Source organism: Felis catus, chromosome B2 (assembly GCF_018350175.1).
Source record: "Felis catus isolate Fca126 chromosome B2, F.catus_Fca126_mat1.0, whole genome shotgun sequence".
Classification (NCBI taxonomy): Eukaryota; Metazoa; Chordata; class Mammalia; order Carnivora; family Felidae; genus Felis; species Felis catus.
The window spans coordinates 74,601,607-74,620,582 of record NC_058372.1 but is presented as its reverse complement, the minus strand read 5'-3'; the positions used below and the strand labels follow the sequence as shown (position 1 = coordinate 74,620,582).

The 18,976-nt window shown below is 37.4% G+C and overlaps 1 protein-coding gene across 1 annotated transcript in view; it reads left to right on the top strand.

Moving 5' to 3' along the window:
• Window positions 1–18,976, top strand: part of ME1 (malic enzyme 1) — a 189,471-nt gene that overhangs the window by 154,427 nt on the left and 16,068 nt on the right. The window contains exons 9-11 of the mRNA XM_011282499.4: window positions 1,336–1,449; window positions 17,155–17,260; window positions 18,650–18,792. Coding sequence (XP_011280801.3) covers window positions 1,336–1,449; window positions 17,155–17,260; window positions 18,650–18,792 — 363 coding nt within the window. The remainder of the gene's footprint in view (window positions 1–1,335; window positions 1,450–17,154; window positions 17,261–18,649; window positions 18,793–18,976) is intronic.

Sequence of the window (18,976 nt, the reverse complement as noted above, 5' to 3'; positions counted from 1 at the left end):
AAGTCAATGCACACATAGATCACTATATACAAGTTTTTAAGAAAAAAAATTGAATTGGAGATTCGTCATGCATCATAACTACGTGCAAAAGCACCAAAACATTTACAATCGCTGGAAGGAGATGGCAGCAAGACAAAAGTGGACTGTTTTCTGTCCTCCTTTGCTATGAGTTAATCATTTGAAGAAAGAAAACTAGACTCCAGTGATAATAATTCACTCCCAACAATAGGAATTAAAATGTCAATTGAGTTTGAACTTCTTGTGAGAAAACTGCCCAAATTATTTGGAATTATAGAATGTAATGAATGGAGAAATACTTTGTGGCTGTATATATCTTAAGAAGCTTTATAATTTCAAATTGAATAGGATTATGAATAAGTGTAATACACTGGTCGAAATTGTGTATATTGTGTTTGTTTTGATTTTACTTGTTCTTAAAATATGCAAAGCCAGAACTTAAATGCCAAGATGTAAACCTTTCAAAGTATTCTGATGTAAATCACAAATTCATTTTCACATCAAAATAAAATCAAGGCTAAATTATAGCTTATTAAAATTTGAGTTTTTATTTGTGTCGATGTTACATGCTGTATTTAATTTTAGTAAATTTCTTCTTTGAATTCAAATTGTTTGAATTTCCCAAGCGTTTTGATGAATGGCACAGGCCAGTTCTTGATACTCAGCAGGGCAGAGGTATTCATGGTTGGATGACTCAAAACTGCCACTTGTTTGTCCTTGAAAAGGTTTCGGACATTCACCGATTATCACAAAATTCATCAAATACCAAAGAAGTAGATTCCTTTAATCTTGCAAGAGATTTCACAGTACTTTCTTTGTCCAAATTAATGGAGTAAATAAATGCTTGGGGACAGAGATTTTATATGTTTTATTCTATTGCCTAATTGGTCAAGTTCCCATCCAAATGACCAGGCTTCATTCTTCAAATTCAATTAGAGGATCTGGAGCCCAACAATAAACAATACAGTCCAATGAGCAAGGCTGACCAGTTCATTATTTTAGGGTCAATATTTGCTTGTTGAAGCAAATCTTAATTGCATTAACAGGATTAAAGATGATGACAAGGATATTGCTGGTTTATCTGTAGCTAAAAAACAAGCCACATAATAGTGGTTCTGTTGTGATAAGAAGAGTAAACAGTTGTCCTTTAGCTTAACCCGAATGTGACAAAAATACTTTGCTCCCAGTACAAATGAATGAATATAACTCTTTAGGTCAATGGAGCCATTTTGTTCTTTCTTGTTAATAAAGATATAATGGAGTGAAACATTACGTGGAACAACTTTTTAAAGTTTGTGTTCATTACCTCCTTCTCAGGCTGCCTTAGGGATTGCACACCTGATTGTTATGGCCATGGAAAAAGAAGGTTTACCAAAAGAGAAAGCCATGAAAAAGATCTGGTTGGTTGACTCAAAAGGATTAATAGTTAAGGTAAGAATCTGTCAGTTTTAACTAGAATAAAAATTAATGTGCCGTTCTGGCTGCCCATCTCAAAGACTACAACTGCTTCCACCCACCCTACCCCAAAACCATGTGAAAAGAGTAGCCATTACACATGAATGACCGTGTCCTACAATAATACTGATTATTCTTCTGAAAAAGAAGCTTGTGGCTCAGCTGTAGAATCTGCCTGTGGTGTACGTAGGCCCTTTACAACTCTGTGGATTGTCAGGCCACTTGAATTAGTTTGCATATGAGGCAGTTTGATAGTGACACAACTGAAACACCTAGCTATAGGTCCTTTTACTAAGGGCTATATGTCAAAATGCACACCAGCTGGAAAAAAAAAAAGAACAAACAATGAAATAGCCCCTCTTTTGCCGCTTTCTCTCAACCAAAGTCTTGAGGGCTTCAATGAGAATTCCTGAAGGGGCTTTAATGGCTGTTAACTGACAAAGTCATTTCCCCAGCTGTAATAGAGATAACAGGACCTACTTCATAGGTTATTGTGAGAACCAAATAAGACTAAGAATGTGACCACGTTGCTACATAGTTATAAGGCATTAATATTACTTCTACCTTCTGTGCACATTAATCACTCTTCCTTAAACTGCCAGAAAAAATACTTGTAAATCCCCTTTCTACATGGAAATGAATTTTTAAAATAACCAGTGATAAGCATAGGCTTCAGGAATTTAATATAGAAACAAATGTGAATGTGAACAAACTTTCTGGAAAACTATCTTATGTGTATCCAAAGCCTTTACAAGTTTATGCTTCTGATCCAATAGAATTGTAAGAATACGTCCTATAGAAATAGAGATGTACACAATGTTTTTTGGTTTTTTTCTTTTTAAATTTTTATTGAAATTCATTTAACTAACATACAGTATATTTTTAGTTTCAAGTGTACACTTTAGTGATTCAGCACTTTCATACAACACCTGATGTTCATCACAAGTGCCCTCCTTAACTCCCATCATTTAGTTAACCCATTCCCCCAGCCACCTCCCCTCTGTTTGATCTCTCTAGTGAAGACAGTTTCTTGGTTTGCCTCTCTCTCTCTCTCTCTCTCTTTTTCTTCCTATGATTTTTGTTTTGTTTCTTAAATTCCAGATATGAGTGAAATCATGGTATTTGTCTTTCTCTGACTGACTTATATCACTTAGTATAATAGTCTCTGGCTCCAGCCACATCATTGCAAATGGCAAGATTTCTTTCTTTTCTATGGCTGAGTAATATTCCATTGTGTGTACATGTACATCTATCTATCTATCTATCTATCTATCTATCTCTACATACATATACGTACACACCACATCTTTTTGTTTTCCTTAAATTTTTTAAAAATTTAAAACCACACATCTTCTTTATCCATTCATCAGTCAGTGGACACTTGGGCTGTTTCCATAATTTGGCTATTGTAGATATGCTGCCATAAAAATTGGGATGCATATATCTCTTCAAATTAGTATTTTTGTATTCTTTGGGTAAATACCTAGTAGTGCAATTGCTGGATTATAGGGTAGTTCTATATTTGACTTTTTTTTTAAATTTTTTTTTCAACGTTTATTTATTTTTGGGACAGAGAGAGACAGAGCATGAATGGGGGAGGGGCAGAGAGAGAGGGAGACACAGAATCGGAAACAGGCTCCAGGCTCTGAGCCATCAGCCCAGAGCCTGACACGGGGCTCGAACTCACGGACCGCGAGATCGTGACCTGGCTGAAGTCGGACGCTTAACCGACTGCGCCACCCAGGCGCCCCTATATTTGACTTTTTGAGGAACCTCCATATTGTTTTCCACAGTGGCTACACGAGTTTGCATTCCCACCAACAGTGCAAGAGGGTTCCCTTTTAGCCACATCCTTGCCAACACCTGTTGTTTCTTATGGTGTTGATTTTAGCCATTCTAGCAGATGTGAGATGATATCTAATGGTAGTTTTTTTTTTTTTTTAATTTAAATCCAGGTTAGTTACATATAGTGTAGTAAGGATTTCAGGAATAGAATTTAGTGATTCATCACTTATATAGAACACCCAGTGCTCATCTCAACAAGTGTCTTCCTTAATGCTCATCACCCATTTAGCTCATCCCCACACCCATCACCCCTCCAGCAACCCTCAGTGGGTTCTCTGTATTTAAGAGTCTCTTATGATTTGTCTCCCTTTCTGTTTATATCTTATTTTTTGCTTACCTTCCCCTATGTTCATCTGTTTAGTTTCTTTTAGAACTTTTTTTTTCAAATATTTATCCATTTATTTTTGAGAGAGAGAGAGCACACAAGCAGGGGAGGGGCAGAGAGGGAGAGGTAGACACAGAATCTGAAGCAGGCTCCAGGCTCTGACCTGTCAGTGCAGAGCCAGACACAGGGCTTGAATCCAAGAATGGCAAGATCATGACCTGAGCCGAAGTTGGATTACCAACCCACTGAGCCACCCAGATGGCCATCTGTTTTGTTTCTTAATTCCACACATGAGTGACATATCTCATAGTAGTTTTGACTTGTATTTCCTTGGTGATGTGTGATATTGAACATCTTTTCACGTGTCTGTTGGCCCATCTGTATGTCTTCTTTGAAAAAATGTCTAGTCATGTCTTGTGCCCATTTTTTTAATTACAGTATTGTTTTTTGGGTGTTGAGTTTTATAAGTTCTTGGTATATTTTGGATAATAACGCTTAATCAGATATGTCATTTGTAAATATCTTCTCCCATTTTTTAGATTGCCTTGTAGTTTTGTTGATTGTTTCCTTTGCTGTTCAGAAGCTTTTTTATTTTGATGAAGTCCTAATAGTTTATTTTTGCTTTGGTTTCCCTTGCCTTAGGGACATATCTAGTAAGAGGTTGCTAGGGCCAATGTCAAAGAGGTTACTACCTATGTTCTTCTCTAGGATTTTGATGGTTTCCTGTCTCACATTTAGGTCTTTCATCCTTTTTGAATTTATTTTTGTGTGTGATGTAATGAACTGGTCCAGGGTCATTCTTGTGCATGTTGCTGTCCAGTTTTCCCAACACCATTTATTGAAGAGGCTGTGTTTTTTTCCATTGGATATTCTTTCCTGCTTTGTCAAAGATTTATTGACTTTATAGTTGTGGGTTCATTTCTGGGTTTTCTGTTCTGTTCCATTGATCTATGTGTCCATTTTTGTGCCAGACACATGTTTTATGTTTAAGAATGTTATCACAGCATTAATTGTAGTAATGATATGTTTTATCTCATTATAATGGTAATATGCTGTAACCTAAATAGAGGATAACTGTGAAATAATTATGGAATAGCCACATGAATAGAATATACAGGCTTAGAGTTTTTTTGAAAGAACTATAAGTAACATTAAAGGATTAGTAATGTAATGTTAGATGAAAAAAGGAAAACACCATGTTATATGTCACTATTTTGTTTAAAAAACTGAGTTGCATATAGAACTATAGAAGTAAATGTATCAAATACATACTAGTTTAAATCTTATTATTTTTAATGCCTTTCTGTATATTACAAATTCTCCATAGCAATTATGTTAAAGCCAGAAAAAAAATTTTAATTAATGTAGATAATATTTTCCTTAAAGAGTGTATGAATAACTTTTTGTGACAAATGAAAAAGAAGTAAAACAAGACAGGACATACTTTATAACATCTGAAAATCAAATAATAATCATTTTATTAACTTGCAATGTGATTTTTTTATCATATATAAGAAAAACATGAAGTTTAAAATTTCTTGTCTTAGAAACTGCTTTTGCTTTGAAGAATCAGCATAAATAGAAAAAGTTTTGCATTCTGGCCACGCAACATATATTGTGGTCAGGAAATGAGATTTACTGAATGAAATTGCCTCTGGGTCAGGTATTGTACTAGACTCTGGGACTCAGTAAGGCCCTTGATCTTAGAAGGCTTACAGCCTGTTGGGAAAAACTCAAGCCACTATGACTCTACAAGCCTAGTGGGAAAAACTCAAACAAGTCATTATAACTGTATACGAAAATGTTATAGAAATATGTCCTTGGTGCTAGGGGTGTTGAGGAAATGATGCTTCCACCTGCACTAGAGAGAATAGTGGGAATGTCAAGAAGGGCTCTTAGAAAAGGTGTTTCTTCAGCTCATTTTGAAAGGGAGAGTTGGGAGTTTATCTTGAGTCTCCATGGACATCTTAAACGTCTTCTATCTGAAACTGAGGCAAGGGAAGCAGAATGGAAAGTTCACTAGGAGATCTTGGCTGAACTTGAGGATCATGTCTTTCATCTTTCTGTATCTTCAAAGTCCTACATAGTGTCTAGCGCATAATTGACAATAAATGTTTTGTGAAAAAGTGAATTGATTAATGAATGGCCTTCCAGGCAGAAGACCAACGTTTGCAAAAAAAAATGATATTTCACTGGGAGAGGCATTTAGAGACTAGGTCTCAAAGGAAACAGATGAACAGTGAGGAAGGCTCTTGAAGCAACTTATTGCTTCAAGCAATTGAAGAAACTTAATGCAGAGGAGTCTTGTGTCTTGTCACTTCTCAGCATTGTTGAAGATGGACTGAAATGAGGTGAAACTGAAAAAAGGAAACTAGTTACAAAGCTGTTGTAATAACAGATAAAAATTAATTGGTGCCTGAAACAAAGCAATGATTATGAGGGTGAGTAAAAGACATTTGATTTGGCAGACTTTTAGGAAATAGGATTGTCATACTTAATAGCCCACTAAATATGGGAGGAGGAGAAAGGTAGAATACAGACGGGAATCTAGCAGGACTCCTTGGGTGTCTAGATAAGTGATGTGGCCGTTGTGATAGCAAAGGAATGGAGAACAGACTAAGAGAAAGGTAATGCAATCCATTTTGGACAGAGCAAGTTTAAGGTACCTGCGCAGATCTCATGGTGCCACCCCCTTGGCAATCAGAGGTTACAAGAATGATGCTCAGGATAAGGATCTGGGCTCCTGGAGACAGATTTCCACATGTAAAAAGTTGGAGCCATGGAAAAAGCCATACACATTGTGCTGTAGTTAGGGATGTAATAGATTTAAGGACCTAAAAAAGTGAGTCTTTGACTGTGGTTTTCTTTTGTGATTTCTAATGACATTTTTATGTGAAATCTTTATAGAAATGTACCGATTTTAGCATCTCAAATAATTTTAATGTAGACTTACTAAACTGAGACTGCAAATTCCATGGATTATAATACTTGGAATAACTGTGAATTTGTTGCCTAGGCCTAATCAGTCACTCTTACCTCATGTCTTTTACTTGCCAAAATAAAGAACTGCATATATTCTGCTTGCCAAGATAAAGTTACATTTTAAAAGGTTGTTATATATTTAACACCTTGTGCACTATTTAATATAAAAGAAACATGAGGCTTCAATTAACCACTTTTTCTTCCAAGTTTTTAAAAAGTCAAAATTATTATGTTGATTTTTGTTGCAGAACTAATAAATCTTAGGATAATTAGTAAATTAATGTATCTTGCTTTCAAGTTTACGTGATTTTTGTTTGTTGTCCTTTACCTTTAGTACTTTTACAGCCTCTCCTGAGAACCAATAATAATAATTTTATTAATTGTACTAACTGGTAATGTAATTGTTTATAATACACAAAAAAAATACCAAATTCATGCTTTAAACACATAAAACCAAAACCTAAAAAGGAAACTGTGAGGTTGCCTCATTTATGGAGTTCTGTCATCATCAGACCAGATGATAATTACTCTGACAGGGAAATGCTACCACAGCCTGCTAGGAAGGCCCTGTCTACAGATGCAGAGAGGGGCCCAGTTCAACTCTGGTAAACTAATGACCTGACACAGAACCAGGCCAGTGCAGTGGGCAAACTGTCCAGGCGGGCATGGATTACAAAACAAAGCACTTGTGGAAGAGTTCTTCTAGTGCCTGTGTGTAGGAAGGAATAAATACTTATCAGTAACAATCCATAGTTAGTTTTCTAGACCTGTCCTAGCTCATGAAATGCTAAGCCAAAATCTTGAGGTCTTTGCTGCCTATCCTCTCCAGCCACACCAGAACATCTGAGACTTTGAAAAAGGCAGTAATTCAGTATGGTTAATCATAGCTTCTATCCTGTCCTAAGAATCAGCACAAAATAAGGGAGAGGGGAGATTGAAGAAATAGTAACATTCAAAAGAAATTCTCAGCTATCCATAATACATTTAGTGTAATTAGAGACTCTTGAAAAAAAGAAAGAAACACCATAGGGTTTGAGATTTCTAAGAAGTGTCCACGTGCACTTTGCCAAAAGAAGGCAAAAAGCATTTCAGCAAGGGATCCTGGAGAGGGGAATGAACAGAGAAGAAGTCTTCTGTATCCATATCCAACTGATGTGAGTGGCGTAAAGAATCTGGATTCCAAATTAGATTTTGAAAGAAGGAAGAAGATGAGCCATTGGTGCAGAAAATAGAAGTCCAAAGGTATAGGCAGTTGCTTTAATATTGCCAGATCTAGAGGTCACATTTCAATAGTTCTTTTCATCTAAACCAGATTGTCACATCAACTTTGAAAACAGTGAAGAAAATACTTGAAGGGCGCCTGGGTGGCTCAGGCAGTTAGTGTCCGACACTTGATTCTGGCTCAGGTCATGATCTCATGGTTCGTGGGATCAAGCCCATGTCAGGCTCTGTGATTGGGATTCTCTCCCTCTCTCTCTGCCCATCCCCCTTTCTCTCTCCCACTCTCCCCCCAAATAAATAAGTGAACATTAAAAACAAAGAAAATACTTGAGGGACCTTTATTTTTGTCTGTTGATTCTTCTGTTTTTGGCAAGTAGAGTCCTTCAGCAGTGCTAGTATTATCGTTTCATGATTCCTGGCCTTACTAAGTCAGTGCGAAGAATCGAGCCTTTGGGGGAGAGACTGTGGGTAATCTGTGTTTCTTACTGGGTGGATGTCTTCTGGTCAAGATCTGGCTTCAGTGGCTAGGAGCTGCCAGCGCTGTTGCTACGCCTAAGAAAATGAAGTGTTCACGATGGGCGCCTGGGTGGCTCAGTCGGTTGAGTGTCCGACTCTTGATTTCAGCTCAGGTCATGATCCCAGGGTCGTGGGATCGAGCTCCGTGTCAGGGTCCACACTGAGCTCAGTGTGGAGCCTTTTTAAGATTCTTTCTCCTCTTTCCCTCTGCCCCTGTCCCTGTTCTTCTGTCTCCCTCTCTCAAATGAAAAAAAATAAATAAATAAGAAAAGAAAGTGTTCATGCTAAAAGTATGCATCTTTGCCTTTCATACAATGTTTATCCATCTTCTTTGTGATTTGCTTCTCATTCCAGGAAATTTAGGGGCTTTAAAGCACATTAAATATTTTTCATTATGTCTGAAGTTGTCAGTCAGAAAAGCAGTAATAGAAATCTGTGATTGCTAATTTATGTTATTCTGTAGCTTTTCTTCTTATTAACAGAAAAATCAATTTATACATTTTTTTAAAAACGTATCACATATCTTTTTCAAATGCATCTGGTAGAAATGTGACAAATCATTTGGTGCAGTGATTCTAAATATTGGCTGATCATCCTAATTACATGGGAAATTAAAAAAACATATATGTACAGATTCCAGGGCTTCATCCTGGACTTGACTTAGAATAGCTGAAAGCAAGGTTCAAGAATCTGGCTTTCCTGAAGTGAGTCTGGTACTCATTTGGCTTTGGATCTCGTTCACTTTCATCACATTGTCATCATCACTAACCCAGACTGCTTTTATAGATGGAGAAATCAACGTCCATGGAAGTATCATAGGGCGTGCCCTAGGTCGTGAGGTGAGGGAAGAGGCTGAGGACTATTGTCCTGAGCCTTAGTCCCATGTTCTGTGTCCAGCATTTGTAGATGGCGTTTTCTGTGTCTCACCCGGGAGCTCTTTTTTTACCCTTCTGAATACCATTACAAGCTTTCAGAAGTAACATGTATTTATTTGCTGTTGGCTCTTAGAATGCATTCTTCTACTAGTTATTTATTCATGTCCCTAGCCAACAAAATTAATCAGAAGTTAATGGCATATTGACAGTAATTACAGTTTTGTAGACAATATTATAAAATACATTTAAATTTTTTTTGAATTTACTGTTTTGGATAGTCTGAGACACTGCACTCAGGAAAATATTTTGAATCATTCAGTTAAAAAAATGGGTATCACGTCTCTGTCACTTTCAGTTTATTCAGCGTCTTCTAAATTCATTTTACAACTTGGATTTGCAGGTCCACATTCAATGTAAACAGACTAGATCCCCTTTTGTTTGCATTTTGCAGTCCCAGCACAATTCAAAATGTACCAGGTTGAATTCAGTTATTTCAGCTGCTAAGAAATCATTACTTTTTTTTCTTTTCTCGTCTCTCTCTTTTTTTTTTTTTTTTTTTTTGTTTTGTTTGGTTTGGTTTGGTTTGGTTTTTTTTGAGAGAGAGAGAGAAAGTGCCAAGTGCACAAGCAGGGGAGAGGGGCAGAGGAAGAGAAGAATCTAAAGGAGAATCTCCAGGTTGAGCCTGGAGCCCAGTGCGGGGCTCGATCCCACCACTGTGAGATCATGACCTGAGCTGAAACCAAGAGTCCAATGCTCAACCGACTGAACCACCAAGGCTCCCCCAGGCAGTTTTTAAAATAAACAGATCAGTGGCGTCTTTTCCTCTTCCATAGTATTTCTTATTTCCTATTCTTTTGATAATTCTGAAAATGTTACAAATGTTCTTTTCTCTCACAATCCTTTCTGCAAGGTTTCTCCTTTCTGCTTAAAGTAATCCACAGGTTAAGACTGATTATATTTAACTGTTACTAAAGAAGAAAACATGATACTAGAATGCAGTAATATAACATTTAAAAGCCAGATCCAAGAAGTATGGTCTTTCTTGGCCATATTCATCATTGGTTATTCCTTTGATGGAGTACAGTTTTCAGTCCTGTGGTATGTAAATTTTTTTTCTTTTTACATTTATTTATTTTTGAGAAACAGAGTGAGACAAAGCGTGACCTGGGGAGGGGCAGAAAGAGAAGGAGACACAGAATCTGAAGCAGGCTCCAGGCTCTAAGCAAGCTGTCAGCACAGAGCCTGATGCGGGGCTCGAACCCACGAACTGTGAGATCATGACCTGAGCCGAAGTCGGACGCTCAACCGTCTGAGCCACCCAGGCGCCCCTCAGTCCTGTGGTATATAAAGGGGAAGCAAGAGTGTCTGCGAGTTCACTTGAGCCACCTCACTGATAGGGAAGAGAGATGGGTTCAATTAGAACAGATTCAAAATATCTGGGTTCCTCACCTGGGAAAGGAAGACTGTGATTCAGTATCTCTTTTCAAATACACAAAAGATCATTTAAGGGCAATGACACAGAATTGAACAAAAGGAAATTATATAATAAGCAGGAATTCAGGAATTAAAAAAACACCATTGTTTAAGGATAGAACAGTGGTAAAATTTACATTACTATGAATCTTAAAAATGTACAGGGGCGCCCATATAGCCCAGTCAGTTAAACATCCGACTTCAGCTCAAATCTCGTGGCTTGGGAGTTCAAGCCCTGCATGGGACTCTGTGCTGACAGCTCGGAGTCTGGAGCCTGCTTCGGATTCTGTATCTCCCTTTCTCTCACTGCCCCTCCCCCACTTGGGTTTTCTCTCTCTCTCTCTCTCTCTCTCTGTCTCTCAAAAATAAGTAAAACTTTTTAAAAACCATATAGACACTTTCTTGGTTTTAATGTTTGGTCATTGGCCTTCCCAGAAGATAAGGGCTTCTCAAGGCAAAGTTGCCTCCTGATGGTGTGTGTACTATTTTCAGATACAAAATGAAGAGACTACTAGCCTAAAGATATGTATTAGTTAGATTTTAGGTTAAATTGCTCTCCAAGGAGACCCCAAAATATGTTAACCCAAACAAGTTAAAATGTATTTGTCATCTGATAGTCTAGAGGTGGGCAGAGCAGAGTCATCTCCGTGTCCATCATCTATCTCTGGGAAAGCAAAGAAGCTTTCCAGGTGTCACCATCACAGCCACCTGGGGAGAGAGGGTGGGGAATGGACTGGGGTGGGGGGGGGTGTGTGCTGCATCAGAAGGTGCACACCTCACTTCCACTCCACCCTTTCCAACAGAGATAGTCTCATGCCACTCTACGTTGCAAGGAGGCTAAGAAATACAGTCTCCGCCTGGGGAACAATGCGGTTGGCTAAAACTGGAAAATCTTATCATTAAAAAGGAACGAATGAAAAAAGTTTCAAAAAAGAGATTGCACACTTAAAAATTTAAAATTTCATGCTGTGTTTTAACAGTAATGTAATTACTTTTAAAGGATAGCATGAAGTGCCTGGCTGGCTCAGTCAGAAGAGCATGTGACTCTTGATCTCCAGATCATGAGTTCGAGCCCCACACTAGGTGTAGAGATTACAAAAATAAATAAATAAACTTAAAAAAAATAAATTAAAATTTAAAAAGGAGAGCATGAATATCGATGGACAATTAGAATTCTCTACCGTGGCATGAAAAGAGTTTCAGAATTTGGATATAAAAGTAATATGACATTTTCAGACACTATAGTAAATTTATTGAATTGTATTCGCATAATACTTATACTTTGTCTGGTGGAAAATCGAAAAGACCAGAAAGCAAACCCTGTGACATGTTGTTTAAGAGTTATACATGTTCTCAGTAGCCCTCAGATTACATAGCATTGCATTGAGGTGACTCTAGCTATTTTGGAACAGGTGAATAATTATCCTGAGATCTCTTTCTCTGTTAGGGAACCTAGCACACGTTAAACAAGTTCTCTTGTCCATAAAAACATTCTGAAATGCAAATCTCCAAACCTTAGAAGAAGTAGACACAGGGCCAAATGTTCAGGAGTAGTTGTAATACACATCTGCATTAGCAAGGAACTGCTGAGGCTGTGGACTCAAGAATCAGTGTCTTAGCCACAGACAGGAAGCTGCCAAATATGGTGGCTGCTGCCACCACCATTACTCAGCACACCTGTGGATGGTAGGCTAGATACTAGAGACCACTGCTTTTGCCTAAAAACAAACAAGCACTACCACACACTTCCAGAAGAGCCACATGGCTTCTACTTCAGGATGTGCATTTTCTCCTTCAGGGTCCTACGAAGGTACATCAGCGTGGTGACTGCTGTGTCAGTAGAAAGTCAAGCTTCAAGATATAGTTTAGCCCTTTAACCTCAAGTGTACAGGAAGCCACACTGGAAGCAATTTAGAGTTCTGTGGTATTTGCCATATAGAGCCTCAGGTAGATGTTAGTCTAACATCTTGCCTTTGTACTTGATACTGAGTATATGCATTTCTGGGAAAGAGTAACAAGCCGAAACTCTGTTGTGTTTATGTTGGAAGCTAAAAGTTATTATTCCCAGGAAATATGTCTCACCAAGCTGCAACTTTATTGAATACCTGTTCTAGAAATTTCACTGTAGTGAGAACAAAATTAGTCGTGAATTTTAGCTTATACTACTTCCAGAAATAGTTTAGAAATAATTTAGATAGTTAAATACTGTAACCATCAAATGGTTCCAAGTTCTTATTCCTACCCACAACCAGAATTTTTCATTCCTTTCCAATAATGCAAGTTTTTTTTTTTTTTGCCAAATAACTAAGCAGTAATAAGAGCACTGAGGATTGCAAAAGCATTCTTTTCATTAAATCATTTCAGGCAAAGGAACCTCTTATTCCCAAAGCAGCAAATAGTAATAATGAGTAAAAAGAAATGGTGGAATATATAATCAAAATTTAAATTATCCTCTGTATCACTCAGCTATTGCTGAGTTATCAAAAGCTACAATATCTCAGTGACATACAGCAATAATGATTTATTTCTCACACACCTGAGGGCCAGGTGGAGCAGCTCTGATGATGTTGGCGGGGTGGCTCTAAGCTGTTGTTTGGGTCCAGGTCTTTTTCACAAGGTTCTCATCTTCAGTGGACCATCAGGCTACCCAGGTTATGCACGTTAAAGCACAAATGGCAAAGGCACAAGAGAATGAGCAGAAACACCAGTTACTCTTAAGGCCTAAGGTTGGCACACTTTCATTTCAGCGTACATTTTATTGACCAAAGAGAATCACATGTTCAAGTCCAAAGAGAAGGGGTGCGAAAGTATAACTTCTTTTTGTGGAAGGAACTGTCAAGTTACATTGCAAAGAACATTGACACAGGAAATGGATGCTGAGGCATTGGGGCCTAAATTGAAGTCTTAATTATCAAAATATTTAGAGGAAATTCTGTGGTACTCCAAGGCTTCTGTTTCTTTCATTTGTGACTAATAAATTATCATTAAGCCTAGCCTTTGTTTATATACTAGGATAAGGTTTAATTAATCTCCATAATTGAGATATGTAAATGAAATAGACTTCTTGGCTGAGAAGAGAGGGGAGGAGGATGCTACCAGGTAGCTCCTCCCCCCAATTTGGTGAGAGTTGTAAACATTTCAGTGTTGTCATAGATTTCTTTATGTAATTAAAAAGCAATTTAAAAAAATCTTGTCTCATAAATACAGTGTTTACTCATGGAATCAGTCTAGCTTTGCATAAACTACTTGTTAGACCCATGACTAATTTTAAAAAACCTATGATAATAGATAGGTTTTATTGATAAAAGTGGCAACTGAATTTATATGATTTTTGACTTTTTCTTCATAAAGAAGATGAATAAGAATATGGTCTAATGTACTCAATTTAATATTACTGGAGACTAGTCAGGAATATGAAATAGTAATCTTCAAATTTGATTCTGAATGAAATAAGATTTTTTATCGATATATAATTGATGTATAAGTTTGTGTCAGTTTTAGGTATACAGCATACTGATGCAAAACTTGTATATATTGCAAAATGATCACCACAGTAACTCTAGTTAACACTTATCATCACACATAATTACAAATGTTTTTTTTCTTGTGATAAGAACTTTTAAGATCTATTCTCTTAAAAACTTTCAAGTATACAATACAGTATTAACTATAGTTGCCAAGCCGTACATTATCCCCAGGACTTACTTATTTTATAACTGGAAGTTTGTACCTTTTGACCACCTTCACCCATTTTGCGCTCTGTCCCGCAACTCCTCACCTCTGGCAACCACCAATCTTTTCTCTGAATCTGTAAGTTCAGGCTTTTTTTTTTTTTTTTGGTTCCTTTTTTAGTTTCTACATATAAATGAAATCATATGGTATTTATCTTTCTTTGTCTGACTTATCTCACTTGGCATAGTGCCCTCAAGGTCCATCCATGTTGTTGCAAATGGCGATATTTCATCATTTTTTGTGGCTGAATAATATTCTGTGTGTGTGTGTGTGTGTGTGTGTGTGTGTGTGTCTTGTTTTTAATCCATTCATCCATCTATTCATGGACACTTAGGTTGCTTCCATGTCTTGGCTCTTGTAAATAACACTGCAGTGAACATGGCATACAGGTATCTTTTATATTTAGTGTTAAGATTATTTTTCACAGTGTCTCAGAAGAAAAGGTAGGCTAAATAACATTTTACAATGCAGAAGTGACTAACAGTAAATTCTATTCTTAGGAAGCTATTCACTCTAATATCCTGCTCATAATAGAAAACAATAATATAGAAACAGCACTTTACAGAAGACTGTAAGAAAATATACCAAAATTATAGCTGTTGGTATTATGACTTTTTTTCTTCCTCACAATAATTTTAATTACAACAGCTAATGTTAAGCTATTGTTAAAAACTGGCACAATCCTGGGGCGCCTGAGTGGCTAGGTTGGTTGAGTCTCCAACTCTTGATTTCAGCTCAGGTCATGATCACAGTTTGAGCCCTGCATCGGGCTCTGCACTGACAGTGTGGAGCTTGCTTGGGATTCTCTGTCTCCCCCCCTCTCTCTGTGCCCCTGCTCGCGCTCTCTCTCTCAAAAGCAAATAAACATTAAGAAAATTTGCACAATCCCAAGTACTTTAGATGTATTGTTTGATTTAATTTGTAAACAACCTGATGAGGTAGAAATTCTTTCTTTCTTCCTTTTTCTTTTTTCCCTCCCTCCCTGATTTTTTTCTTTCTGTTGAGGTATAGTTGGCACACAGTGTTACATTAGTTTTAGGTGTACAACATAGTGATTCATCAACTAGACTGTGCTGTGTGCTCACCACAGGTGTAGCTAACATCTGTCACCATACAACACTATTACGATACCATTGACTATAATTCCTATGTGGTACCTTTCATCCCTGATTTATTCATTTCATAGCTGCGATCCTCTACCCCCGGTCCCCTTCACCCATTCTGTCCCTCCCTCCTCCCCTCTGGCAACCATCACTTTGTTCTCTGTATCTGTGGGTCTCTTCCTGCTTTTTTGTTTGTTCATTTGTTTTGTTTTTTCAATTCCACATATAAATGAAATCATATAGTATTTGTCTTTCTGTGTCTAACTTACTTCACTCAGCATAATACCCTCTAAGTCCATCCAGGTCATAAAGGGAAAAACCTCATTTTTTTATGGCTGAGTATTTCTCCTTTGTATATTTATTACCACATCATCTTTAAGGTAGAACTTACCATCTTTATTTTACAGATGAGGAAGCGAGTGCAGCAAATAGGTTCATATGCTGCAAGTGATCTGTAATTCACATGTACAGTATTTTAAAAATGGAAATAAAATGATAATAACCTTTTAAAGCAAGAAAATTGTACCATCTTTAGAGCAACAATTTGTAAACAACCTGACCTATACCATTTGTAAAGCTTTTTCTCCAGGACTGTACCGTGCTGTATTATTGGAAAGACTGAGTTCCAGGGCCTTCCTTGGGCAAGTCCTTTAATATCTCTGAGCCTCTGTTTCCTCATGTGAAATGGCTCTAATTACTTGCCTTACTTCTTAAAATTGTTGAGGGGATCATATGAAATATGTGAAAACAACTTGTAAGTCAAAGCACCATATAACATTAGGCAGTGATTTATTACTTTAAGTCAAGATAAAAAATTTGCAGCTAGAGGGGCACCTGGGTGGCTCAGTCAGTTGAGCGTCGATCTCTGCTCGGGTCATGATCTCGCGGTTCATGAGTTTGAGCCCCACATCGGGCTGTCTGCTGTCAGTGCAGAGCCCACTTGGGATCCTGTTTCCCTCTCTCTCTGCCCTTCCCTTGCTCGCGCATGCGTGCTCCTTTCCTCTCTCTCAAAAAATACATAAACATAAAAAAATTTGCAGCTAGAGAATTATAATTAGATGTTTCCTAGATAACACATGACACATTCATAGTCAAAACATTAACATAAAAATATTGAAAGCTAGTACTTATTTAGAAAATCAAGCTATGGTATAAATATGGCCTCGAGTTCAATTTTTACTCAGTGGTACATGAATTGGGAGTGTTGTGACTAAAGCCAACTCTGCATTCTAAGACACGTTTAATACAAATAATGTTTAGTAAATGATATCTTTATTTAAATGACATTTTGCACTATCATTTATTAGTGCCAGTTTCTCATAAATGTCTGTAGAGTTAGGATTTTAATATTAAATAATATTTAAGAAAGGGAAGACTTGTTTGTTCACTGCTCATCCCCATTGCCTAGAATATTGAGAAATAAGTATTTGTTGAAAGATTGAATGAAAGAATACTCCAATAATTAGAGAAGAGAATTTAAGAACAGGTGTAATACATGATACACAAAAATGTTAAGCACAAATACTCGTAATATGTGTAATATTCTGAAATTTCATTGGCTCACAAATGTTTGGCAGATTTAACATTTCTTTTTATTTGCCTTACTTAGGGACGTGCTGCCTTAACACAAGAGAAGAAGGAGTTTGCCCATGAACATGAAGAAATGAAGAACCTAGAAGCCATTGTTCAAGAAATAAAACCAACTGCCCTCATAGGTAAACTTCTCCCTCTTTCCCATAAACCCAACCCAACCCCATTTTGGCCTGATTCATTTTCTTAATTGATTTTTGAGGCATAATTTAGCTTTTTGAAATTTTGACCTTTGGAATTCACAAACAAAATCACACATTCACTGAATCAACAGTACCCCACGGACACTTAGATTTGTAAATTTCGTACTGTGTTCTCAGTCCTGTCAGCTGAAGTGTGTAGCCCCCTCTGCTAACTCTGTCAACCTGTCAGTCCTTGGCAGATTCAGCCTTTCCCAGGCTTGATTGCTCCAGATACACACTGGTTCTCAAATGGGAGTGAATTTGCCCCCAAAGAAACATTTGGCAGTGTCTGGAGATGTTTTTGGTTATTACAACTTTGGAAAGGGTTGGGGGAGGGGTGGTCAGGGCCACTGACATCTAGTGCGTAGAGACTGGAGATGGTATTCAACACCCTACAGTGCACAGGAAAGCACCCCTTCCCCCCCACACAAAGAATTATCCGACCCGCAACGTTCATATCCCAGAGGTTGAGAAATACTGCACTAACTACTAGACCCTCCCTGAAGACAGGGAGACCACATCTATATTCCTCATAGCACTTAACACAGTGCTTACACAGTGCATGTGCACATATGATGTTTAATATAGTCAAATTTAATGTGGTTAAAAAAACTCAGAGGAGGGTATGAAACTTTGTACCTTATTTTGTGTGTATAGAATGTCAGTTCTTACTTTGTATCATAATCCACTCCTGGAAGTTCTTGTGAACATGACAATATTGAGAACAATGATGATAATCGTAACAAAAACAAATACTCCATCGCAGAAACTGTAATAAGCCTTGTTTTTTACAAAATACATTGTATCAGGATTTTTCTCCATTTCCATCATGCTAATTGCTTTATCCTTTGTCAGGATTCTTTCAGTGAGTGATACTGCAGTTTTACAATTGAATTGGATGGTTGTCTTAAGTGTTAACACTGGTTTATAAAAAATAATTACTTTATAACCTGAGAGACTGGAATATACTCCTAGAATTATTTATAGAGAGATAATATATATTAGGCACATTTTAATTTCTTGTAATCAGTGTCTGTCATCAAAATACCTAGTGATTTGATCACTGACTCCGTGTATTATGAGCCAAATGTTAGATCTGTGTTGTTTTGTATAGATACTTGGAGATTTGTAACCCTAAAGGTTATTGGCATTAACAAACGTATCTCTTTCTGTCACTGTTAATGCAGATCTTCTATATTTTGTTTAGGGTCTATCAGAAAGTCTCATTGACTTGAGGGCATGGACTGACCTGTCTCATTGTCTTGAGGGCATGGACGTCTTACTTCACTAACCGCTGATAGTCTATTCACTGGTTTCTCATTTCTACATCAGGAGTTGCTGCGATTGGTGGTGCATTCTCAGAACAAATTCTCAAGGACATGGCTGCCTTCAATGACCGACCTATTATTTTTGCATTGAGTAATCCAACTAGCAAAGCAGAATGTACTGCAGAGCAGTGCTATAAACTAACCAAGGTAAAGCGAAAGTGTAACTTCTCTCCCCCTCCTCCAGTCCGCTGCTCTGCCAGTGCTGACACAGGGTCTGATATTTTAATACTCTAATTCTTAATCATTATGGAGGAACCAAGGACATGTAAGATTCTTACTACTTAATTTAAAAGTTAAACAACCAAGATTGAAAGAAAAGTGAATAGGTCAG